Raw genomic sequence first — 11461 nt, forward strand, 5'->3', positions numbered from 1 at the left:
GGAACCAATGATCAGAGGTCTTTGGGCCTGAAACTGTCTCAACCTACCATTAAACTTTTAATGGGTCAGAACTCAGCTTGTTGGCATGGTAACACACACATCAGAACATGCTTTATTAATAGTAGACTAAAATACTGAGTTCTCAAACACAATAAGTATAAAAGTTCTAGACTTTTAATCCAAAACCAGACTAAAAATGGGATCATGTGACTAAATATGATAGAATAAGGAGGACCTGAGATTCTGGAGTGACACAAGTTCATGTCCTTCAGCTGTTGACGGGCCTGTTCTGAAAGTTCTGTCAGAAACAAACTGTTTCACTTCACAAAGCAAGTCATTAGTGTGTGTGTGTTTGTGTGTGTGTGTGTGTGTCAAGACTGATGTGAAAGCAAGTTGTTCATAATGCATGTTGTCAAATACATTGGGATATGTTTGGTAACCAGGCAACAACACGGGTGTGGCCCGGTTCGGTGTTGCAGCAGAGACATGAAGAACGATGTGGGAACGCTGGCAACGCAACGTATGCGTTCGAAAACCTAAAGCCAGTTCTCGCTTCTCATTCAGCCAGAAACACGTTTCAGATGTGACGCAAGACTGAAACTGATCCGCTGCCGCTCTTCCTGTCAAGTCATTTCTGAGGTGAGGGTTGAGCGTTGCATCATTTAAATACTGTACTTCAAACACGTTTTTCCTGAGTGACACTAAACAAGCCTACAGATAGGAAGTGAGACCAACGACAAGCAGCCCAAGAATTTTTGAAATATTTATTTGAGGGAGTTAAAAAGAAGAACACTGCAGGGCTGAAGTGCAGCGTTTCTACAAACAGTGAGCCCTGCAGTGTCTACGAAGCCCTACGACGGCTAATAAACAGTCATAAGATAATACTGAAGGATGCACATTCTAACAGAATGTCTTGTCTGTAGTGCCTCTAAGCTATTCAAAAAACAAACTCAAAATGACAGCAGGGTGATCAATCAGAAATAAAAGAAGCGTATGCAGCTTTCATTGCCTTGTTTTACCCTTATCTGACCCACAGGGGGCAGCAGCGCGCCCGGTGAAATTTAAAGCACTCGAATTTAAGTCATAAATACAAAAAAAGTTCATCACATTCTGTCCAAATTTAAAAACATTACGTATAACAACTGGTTCAGGTTTGTTTGCGAGCCCAGATCCCATCGCACCTTAGAAGGAAGCAAAGTTAGCATCATTGTTAGCATCACGTTATAGTAACATATTAAATAAGAGTTTAATTGTTATTAATACGGATATTTATCAGTCAGCTGACCACTTCCTCACCTTCATAGGAAATATGATTTGATTAGGAATGTATGGATAGATTTAAGATTTATTGGCAACGTGTTCCAGACTACCGCCTCAACCCACCCATCAATAAACAAACAAATAAACAAAAAAACAACCTTTTTTTTTTCACTTTCACGGTAGGAAAATCAAATGTAAGACCTTCAATTTGTTTCTGTGGCGAAACGGAACGTAGAAAAACACAGAATGATCTGACTGGTGCGGAATAACCCCTGGGAATGCTGTAGGTGGTGGCGTCGAGCGCTGGGGGCAGGTCAGGATGAAGGTTGGGGTGGGGGGTGGGGGGTGAAAGCCGGCGGTCCCAGGTACGAACACAGGTGGGAGCATAGGAGGGCTGCGGTGCGTACAGGAGGGGGGTCAGGGGTCACGGGTTCAGGGCTGGGTCACGGCGCTGGGCTCCTTGTCATAGACGTAGCTGCCCACGCCGCCGGTGTTGACGCCTGGAGAAAGCAGAGGGACAGCAGAGGGTGGTCAGCGAGGGGGGGAGGAGGTTCACCCAGATGCGAAGTAACGGTGGAGACTCGTGAGCGGCGATTGGCGAGCGGACAGCGCCATCTAGCGGTTACCTTTGGGTCCGAACAGAACAGCGTAGCAGGGTTTGTGGCAGTAGGGCTGGCCGTCATGCTGGAATAGAGAATATAAAAACATTGTTTAGACTTTAATACTTTATGACACTAATTATGTGTTAATCTTTAAATTATTTGTGTTTTCAGAAAGGAAGTTGTTTTTTTGGATGAATTCATTTTCATTTTAATGGCAAAAAAATCACAAAGAGGAAGTAATGCCTTCTGGTTCGACACCGCATTGTTTGTCTCTTTGCTTCCATGTCACGCTGACGTTTAGACTCTGAAACGAGTCGTGTGATTTAAACACAAAATTAATGCAGCATCTTCATCTTCATCACACCTTCATCTCACCTCTGCGTGGCTCCCAGGAGTCAGAGTCTTTTTGCACCTCTCACAGCGCAGGCAGGGGCGATGCCAGTCCTTCCCCAGTGACGTCACCTTCTCAGCTGTTAGCGCGCGCGCACACACACACACACACACACACACACACCTGTCAGACAGCCAGTTCACAGCTTCACACATTCACCAAAAGGTGTGAAAATTACTCACCAAAATACACCCTCTTGTTGCAGCGAGGACACAGGTTGGCCTCTCCAGAAAAAGTGGTGATGCTGCCAGCTGTGGTCGTAAGACACACACACACACACACACACACACACACACACACACACACACACACACACACACACACACACACGACAAATACATGCTGATAATGTACAGATTCCATTTTCACATCTGCAGTTCTGCCTTTTGACCTACAGGGGGCGCCAGAGGACAGAGTGGTCTGAACCTACTGATCCCACCACCAAACAGGAGTAAAAAAAAACTTGATCTGAGGTCAGTTTTACGATCTACAGTCGCACAATTTATAAGATGTGGTCCCGACTGAAACCTACAAAGATAAATACATCAAACATGACTTGTATTTCCCAGAATGCACAGCGGACAGACACCTCAGAAGCTCCTTGCTTCTCACACACCTTTGGAAGGCGCCTTCGGTTGGAAAACTCGCTTTTCCTCAATTTTGGAGCCTGAATCCACGTCGGTGGGAGACGGGTTGTTGTTGGCCGGAGCGTCGTAGACGTAGGAGCCGGCGCCACCGATGTTCACACCTGAAAAAGGTAGGAGACGAATGAAGGACCTGTGTGCGTGAACCTCCAATCTATGGAGGACCCATTACATGAATAAATACAAAAATAGAAGCTTTTATTTTTTACCTTTATTTATTTTTATTGTCTTAAATTTTTTTAAGATTTTTATGATTGTTTTTGTGTAATTAATGTGAATAAAATGCATGCAGTTCACCTTTTGGCCCGAAGAGGGCAGCATAGCAGGGTTTGTGGCAGTAGGGTCTTCCGTCGTGCTGATGGGGAGAGAAACAACAGATAAAACACAAACGGGGGATTCGACACGATGACATCATGACACGTGATGATGAGTCATGTTTATCACATGACCTTCTGACATCATTTATTTTGGTTTTCATCTTTTTCGTGCGGATTTTGTCCAAAAACGGAGGTGAGCCGTGTTCCATTAGTGCACCGTGTTGGTGAGTTCACACCTCAGCGCTGCCAGCGTGTTCCCATGACCAGCTGGTCACTGATGCATGCTGGGAATGTGGCAGGAGAGTGGGATCAGGTAGTGTGTGTGTGTGTGTGTGTGTGTGTGGGATCAGGTGGCCGCCGCTCAAGAGCCCCATGCCCAAAGAAGAGAAGAATGAAGGGAAAACCACGGGCAGGACGCCAGGCCCGGGTGGTCAGGGACATATTACCCATAATCCCGTCTGCTTTGGACTCATCTCTCACTCTGTGAGATTTGATGGCAAAAACAGACCAGAAGATGGATAATCCATCGTTCCTCGGCCCACTTCCTGAACGCTCGTCTTCTTCATCCCTTCCTCCTCATCCTCCCCCCTCTAACCCCCCTCCTTTGGTTCCTCCGGGGGTCACATGACATCAAACGTCCTCCGAGCAGAACCTCTTTAGACGCTTTTTTATTTTGGAGTGTCTCTCGGCCTCACTGTTTCCATGACGATGACTATTGAGCTTCGTCCACTGGAGTCGGGTGCTGCAGCCTGGGGGGGGCTGTGGCTCCCATCCAGGGAGAGGGGAGGATGGAACCATGGGGGGGTGGGGGGTAAATCAGGCAGAGATTAAACATCTTTCACCAAACGCTGAGATCACATCCGTCGTGTGTCGAGAACGGGGGTGAGATGCACCACGGGGGGGTTGTGGGGGGGTGAGAACCAAACTGTCAGCAAGGTCACGATGACAAAAAGGCCATGATAAGAACCCCCCCCCCCGAGGAGGAAGGTGCCAGATAGTGAGCAGCAGCCAGAGACGGGACATCTTGTGATACTCTGATTATGTAACAGAGAAAAAACACAGCAATTCCTTGTGGGGGGGGTCGAATCCCACTGGGACGACTCGCGAGGAAGAGGAAGAGGAGGAACGCTACTTCCTGTCCGAAACACGTCTGATGAAACGTCTCATCGGTGCTGATTTAGTGGAAAAGACGAGCCTGAGAACCGAACACTGGAGGAAGTTTATTAAGGGGGGGGGGGGTCATGTGATCACTGTCAGCAGGTTTTACCGACCAACCCGTTTCAGCCAATGAACTTACAGGGAGTTCGTCGACCCGTGTGTCAACTGAGGTCAGATCCCGTGACCCCTGACCCCACCCCCCCACCCGGCGGCGGCGTCTCACCTCGGCGTGTCCCCCGGCGTTCAGCAGCTTGTTGCAGCGGTCACACTTCAGACACATCTTGTGCCAGTCCTTCCCCAGCGATGACACCTTCTCAGCTGAATGGGAGACAAAGAGACGGAGGGGGAGGGGGGGGTGAGCGATGGCATTCACATAACAGCAGCCTTTGTGATGTCATCGAGGCGGATGATGTCATCGAGGCGGATGATGTCACCCCCCCCCCCCCCGCTCCCTGAATAATGATTAGCTTGTACTTTGGAGCTGGACTGATGTGTCCCTGAAGGGGACGGCCGTCCCCGTGGCGACTGGGTGGGGGCAGGGGGGCATCCCTGTTCAGTTGGAACAGCGGGGGGGGGGGGCTCTTATAGCTAACCCAGATCTTTTGTGTAACCCCTCCCCCTCATTTACAGCAAACCCGTCGCAGACATTTCCGTTCTTTATCTCCCAGACTGCCCCCCCCCAAAAAAAGACCCTAATAATACCCCAACCAATAATAAACCCCGCTGCTCCTCACAATGGGCCATGAGAAGGAAACACCTTCCCTTATCAGCCGGATCCTGGAGGCCGTTTCCTTGACAACGATTGCCCCCCCCCCCCCCCCAGACGGAGCAACACCCGCAAAACTGAAAACAAATTCCAGATTTCAAATCAGGAAGGAAGTGAAGTTAGAAGGAGTTTTTAGGGTCCGGAATGTTCTGAGAAACGAGACATCGCCACTGGGCCCACAACACGTCTGATGATGTCATCGTCTTCTTATCCAATCACTGTCAGCGGGTACCCATCTAGTAAAGATGACCTGACATCTGATTGGACCTCGTCCCGCCTCCACCAGTAGGAAACGTTTGTTTTTCCCTACGGTCTTTGAAGTATCCAATGTGAATCCACAGATGCCTCCGATGCGTTCAGGGTTCATCGGTAATTCCAGTTCTAACGTGTTTAGATAATTTTGGGTGTAACTCTCCTTTAGATGAGTGATTAAATTAATTAAAGTTATATTTCACTTCTTCCCTTTTTGTTCAATCATTACAAACTTTAACGCCTCTGCGTCAGAGGGTGTGACTTATTTACTCCTAAACTTAAAAAACGCCCCGTATCCATGGCGATGTTATAACGCCTCCAGACTGATCTGAGGCCAGTGAATGAATGGAAACAGACGTCAGAGCGTGACCATCATGTCAGTATTAAAGGCCAGCTGTTACTGTGGGGGGGGGGGGGTAAATGGTGGTGGAGGGGTCTGCTTATGACCCAGATGTTTATGTACACAGAGGTCATGTGGTTACTGTTGCCATGGTATTTAGTTGTTTAAAGAGCGCTGATGTGCAGTCACGCGCCCTCACTCAATAAGTTCAATCAATAATCAATCAATCAATTCAGCGTCAAAGTGCAAAAGAATGGATGAAAAAAAATTAAGTTAAAATAAATTTAGAGACTAAAACAACAAAAAAAAACAAGAAAGAAATTGTGTTTTTTCAACTCATCATCATCATCATCATCATCAGATGTGATAGATTGACTTTATTGATCCCACAAAAAATATGATGTCATCGTATGATGTCATGCTGATGGAGCATGTCGGGTTGGCGCTCTTCAAATGTGAAGAAACAACGGTTTTATTGAACGGCCTGAGGTCAGAGGTCACCGGGGCGACACCCCTCTAATATTCTACCTCAGACTTGGAGAGAAAAAGCACACCCCCCCCCTTGAGGTGAATTCATCTGGAACAGGAAGTGAATTAAAACGTATTTCCAAATAAAATCTTCTGGAAAAAAAACCCACCAGGAAACATCTGAACACAAAGCTGTGATTGAGGTTCTTCTGCGTCAGACGGCTGCCTCATAATTTAACGACAGGAACACAGAGACCCCCCCCCCCCATTAATGAGTCATACTAAGCTCCTCCTACTGACAGTTCAAGCCCCTGATTGGATGGAACTTTATTGATTGGAATCACAGGACATCCAATCAAAAGATCCAAACAGCGACTAAAACCAGATTCAGTCTGGGGGATCTCGTGTTGATCCAGAGTTCATCCAATTTTCACTGGACATCTCTGCAGCTGGACTCCCAGCATGCACTGGGGCCGGGCCCTGAAAACTGGGGTGGGCTGCCCTCATCGCTCGATAGATCAATCAGAGAATCTGGTGACGCAGAGGACGAGGCTGTTTCCAGATCAGTGTAATGATGCGTGAAGGTAAATCCTCTTCATCGCTGACCTCGCTGTCCGACAGCGGCGTGATGACGAGCGGCGCCGCGGGACAAACGGGAAGGATGGATGAGAGAGAAAGAACTGAATGTGTTCATCTGATGCAGGATTCTGACAGACGTTTCTCCACAACAGCAGTAAAAACTTTATTGTAAACCGACAGCAAACGTCTCCCGTTGTCAGTGTTAGTCGCCTTGGAAACCACACAATGCTTTGGTCAGTCGACCAATCGCAGGACGTCTGAATATGAAAGAAGGCGGGACCTTCTTTCCGCCTTTCCTGAGCTTCTCCTCCTTTAAGGTGACACAAGCATCACAAGCATCCAATCAGAAAGCTTTGAACGCATCAAGCATCCAATCAGGATCCCTGAACGCATCACGCATCCGATTTGGGATCCATAAACGCATCATGCATCCAATCAGGACCCCTAAACGCATCACGACTCATCCACAGCTGAGTCCTCTCGCCTCACCGTCATCCTCCTTCCTGGTTAGAACTTCACGCCTATAAACACCTGATTGAAGGCGTTTATAGGAAAAGCAGCTTTGTTTCCTCGTCTGCTTTCCATCCTGACCTCTGACCTCTGGAGCCACAACCCCCTGACTGATCGGAGCGTTTAACGAGGCGACGACAAACGGCTCTGATTCTCTGAGGGGAGCGTTTGTCTTTTTGTTTATCAGCAGGATGACGTAAAAATCCCCGAGCTGCCGGCCGCGGTGCGTTCAGGGTCAGCGTGTAACTGCAGCTGTCTGTGCAGGGCGGGGCCCGTTTGGACCCGTCTCCCCCCGTGGCTGACGCAACCGCGTGGCAAACCTCAGCTCCGAGGCGAGGCTCGACCAGAAGGTCGACCCGGGAATCACTGACGCAAAAGAGCTGCAGCTTAGCTCACTTCCTGTCTGTCGGTCAGACGAGCTCCAGGCCAACCCGTCGTCCCACAATGCACCTCACCTCCCACCAGTCAGGACGGGGTTCTGTTCTGCAGACGTAGCTTCAGATGGAGGCTAATTGGATAATCCGCCACAGAGGGGCAGACATCACATGACGAGACGAGCATGTGACGAGCCAATCATGTGAGTCGTGTTAAAGTTAACTTTATTCACACGAGTGAGGAAACATCAGAACATCCTGGGAACAAACGCCGCTATACGGAAGTATGGAATAAAAAAAAACACTCAAAAAATTACCCTAACCGTTTGATCTGAAGAGTTCAGGAATAGCCAATCAGGTGGAAGGACCTGCAGCCAATCAGGTGGAAGGACCTGCATCCAATCATGTTAAAGGGCCTCCAGCCAATCAGGTGGATGTTCATCATCAATTTAAACTCCAATTCCAACAAACAGTTGTTGGTGCTAAAGGCTAACTTAATTCTCCACCCCTAGCAGAAACGGTCTCAGCCTGATGACATCATCAAAGAGCACCAATCAAACGTCAGAACGCTCTGAAATCGCTCTCCTGATGTCAAACTGTCTCTGTTTACCTGCTGTCCCGTCAGACGCCACACAGCGACACATGCAGGGGGGGGGGGGGGTCATGTCGCTAACCCCACTCTGATGCTAACTAGCATGTAGCTAGCCCCCCCCCCCCCCCCCCACACCTGTCCACTATGTCTGAGGCTCAGAAACCATCCTGGTGGTGCGACAAAGCCCCCCTTTGTTCCTGCACCGTTACGTAACGGTCACTCTGCCTCCAGGTGGACCGTCACCTGTATGTGGGGGGGTAAAGGGGGGGGGGGGACTCCGGACCGGAGCGCCGCCTCCGTCAGGCGATCCGGTTTGACACAAACGGAGTTACGCAACGGCGAGGAGGTGGCGACGACTCAAGATGCGTTACGTAACAAACACACATTCACTGCCAACCGGAGAACCGGGCTGGGGGGTAAGAGAAAAGAAAGGTATTATGGGATGGTTGGGACAAAAAGGAGGTGTGGGAAAAAGCAGGAATGAGTGGCAAAGAGCTCAGGGTGAATAGAGATGTCGCTTCACATTAGGATGCATGAGAGTGTCTGTTTAAATAAAGGCGACGCCCCCCCCCATCGCTCCCACTCAGGGGGGAGGAGTCCAGCTGTATTAGCCCCATTAGCAGGTCACAAGCATCCTACACGCGTCGCACACTGGCGACGGTTTTTACCGTAAGAACAGTAAAAGAAGAGATCGCATGATGTCACATGTGACATCATACAGCAGCTGATGATGTCATAGAATGAACTGAACGCTCCTGAACGGAGGCGTTCACTGAACACATCTGGAATGACAGTCAGTGGAATCGCAGTTTGTGTCTCCAGTCTGATGAGTGCTGCCACCTGCTGGCAGGGAGGGTTACTGCAGTTTGTGGCCCAGTTCAACCTCCTGGTGCCAGAATATTTATTTATTATTATTCTTTAATTAAATGTAGTTGTTGAAACTTCCTGATGTAAGTGAACGTATCCACGACCAACATGTCGGCTGTTCATCAAAACAACAAGAGGAAAAATAATAAAACCCTTCCCTCAGACTGCGGTTCACCCCCGCCACAAAGGGGTGTGGCTCAGCCCGGCCCCAAAAATGGGCAACACCAGCTGGCGGAGCAGGTGGAGGCCACGCCCTCCTCCTCCTCCTCCTCCTCCTCCTCCTCCACCACAGGGAGGAACGCGTCGGGACAGGAAACAGACGATTACCCCCACCAGGAGGAGTGTGTTTCCATGGAGGAGCAGGAGAACATTGGGGAGGTGGATGCAGATCCACTGGTGACGTCATGATGATGGGCCTGGCTCAAGAGTCATCATCATTAACTCCACACCCCATCCAAAAATAACCCCGTTATATAAAAATAACAGACTGGGGGGGGGGGCGCAGGAGGGTGGCAAATTAAGCCTCGGATGTGCAAACAGTCTGGAGACGGAATGAATCTTATTTGCGCGGATTTGATTGGATTCCGCGCGGAAAAGGAGGGAGCAGCAGCTGGAGGTTCGCTCCCGTTACGTAACACCTCCATCCACGCACATCATTGGTCGTGACCTCATTTGCGCGGCGACGCGCGTGGAAAAGATCAGCAGCAAGCAAACATCAACACGGGATTTACGCACGGAAGGATGTTTTTTTTAAAAAAAATTTTATTCCCACCGTCAGGAGGTTCTGATCTTCTGCTCACCGATTCTTTGCGCACTTTTACTTTGCGTGTTTTTCCTCCCACTTGGCGCAACGCGGCGCGTCAATTTCTGCGCAGCAGCGAAATCATCCAAATTACGCGCGAAATCATCCAAATGATCATTCATTTATCCGGTTTTGACGCAAACGGGACGTGTTTTTTTTTGTTTTTTTATTTAAATTTTTACATTTATTTCCTGCTCCTGCGTGAATCTCCTTAGAAACGATTCATTTGCGTGACTCGTTTAACTCGTTTGTTCTGTCGTGTGTCAATCATTGGCAGCGGAGACTCTTCCTGCAGTCCGGTGGAATCCTTGGAACTCCACTTCAGTTAGAGATTGTAAAACAATATTGACCTGCAGCGATTCGCAGAAACACTTTTTTAATATCCTACTGCGCTTGGACAAGATTCCACAAACCTCTAAAACCATGTCTTCCCTTATAAACATGCGTGGACTGTGGAACATGCATCATACATGAGGCTGGGTTTTATCGGGCGACACATGATTCACATGTCAAGAAGACGCGTAATCTGAGGAATGCGGGACGCGTTTAGAATTTTCCCTCTCTTGAAGGAGAAAGGTTGAAATAATAAAGATAAAAACATTAGATTATTGTTAAAATCAGGCAATAATTCAACCATTTAAGGAATAAAATCTGAATTCCACGAGCTGCTTCCCTTTATTTTAAGGAATCTTATTATTCCCAAACTCCTAGAATAACAGGTCCGCTTTCCCCCTGTTGTCCCGCAGACTCCTGTAAATACAATGAAATCCTGTGGGATGTTGTGCAAACAAAGAACCCCCCCCCCACAGAACCCCCCACCCCCATCCAAAATAAAACAAATAAACAAAAACAAACGTTTTTTTCCCATTCAGAAGTTAATTTCTGGTGAATTCCAGCTGTTCGTCCTTTTAGATCGGACCAACTGTTTTGTTCTCTGTTCTGTCAGTGAAGGAACCCTGAGGTCATGAACCCCCCCCCCAATCCGACACGAGGTGCCCCCCACTCACCGAAATACACCGTCTTGTCACATTTAGGACACTTTGACGCCATGTTCGGTCGCTCGGTTCCGGTGAAAGTGATCCGTTGTGCGTCGGTCCTCCGGTTCTCCGCTTCTCCCAGCAGCAAGTGTCCCGCTCCGCTCACAGGAGCCGCCTCATTAACATAACCCCGCCCCCAACACCCAACCAGACCTCATGGCTCGTTCAAGACTGTGGGAAATATCCAAATTCACACACACAATTTCTGTTCCTCTTCTCTTTCCCAGTGTTATTTTAGTTTAAAGTTAAATTAAATTGAACGAGGAGGTTGTTATCTTATAAATGGATTATATATTTTTCATAAATAAATTTTAGAGTCAAGGAATTAAAATAAAAAATAAAAATCCCACCTCAGATCATCAGATAAACCTGGATTCATTTGTTAAACTTAAGATTAGTTTAACAGCATAACTCAGCTTGTTGTTTCTTGATCTATTAGCATATTGGTGCTAAATAAAGTTTAGATAAATTTTTTTTTAACAAAATATAGAACTATTTCTGG

General features: G+C 48.0%; 1 protein-coding gene across 2 annotated transcripts; it reads right to left on the reverse strand.

Moving 5' to 3' along the window:
* Window positions 1-750: 750 nt before the first annotated feature.
* crip2 (cysteine-rich protein 2) lies at window positions 751-11116 on the reverse strand. 2 transcript variants are annotated; one of them, XM_068338278.1, is made up of 8 exons: window positions 10930-11089; window positions 4596-4690; window positions 3195-3252; window positions 2870-3001; window positions 2436-2504; window positions 2238-2332; window positions 1887-1944; window positions 751-1760 (listed from the first exon to the last, which is right to left on the reverse strand). In XM_068338278.1, exons 1-8 carry the CDS (start codon window positions 10970-10972, stop codon window positions 1693-1695), a joined length of 618 nt encoding a protein of 205 aa, XP_068194379.1. In that variant the 5' UTR covers window positions 10973-11089; the 3' UTR covers window positions 751-1692. The 2 variants fall into 2 exon arrangements, 1 of the variants encoding a protein (XP_068194379.1); XR_011038524.1 differs by having other exon boundaries at window positions 1680-1760; window positions 2227-2332; window positions 10930-11116.
* Window positions 11117-11461: the final 345 nt, after the last annotated feature.

Source organism: Antennarius striatus, chromosome 17, assembly GCF_040054535.1.
Source record: "Antennarius striatus isolate MH-2024 chromosome 17, ASM4005453v1, whole genome shotgun sequence".
Classification (NCBI taxonomy): domain Eukaryota; kingdom Metazoa; phylum Chordata; class Actinopteri; order Lophiiformes; family Antennariidae; genus Antennarius; species Antennarius striatus.

Coding starts and splice junctions, on each gene's coding strand:
- crip2 (XM_068338278.1), bottom strand. CDS start 10,972: ATGGCGTCAAAGTGTCCTAAATGTGACAAGACGGTGTATTTCG. Junction 3,253..4,595: donor ACGCCGGGGGACACGCCGAG/GTGAGACGCCGC, acceptor TCTCCCCATCAG/CACGACGGAAGACCCTACTG. Junction 1,945..2,237: donor CTCCTGGGAGCCACGCAGAG/GTGAGATGAAGG, acceptor TCTCTATTCCAG/CATGACGGCCAGCCCTACTG.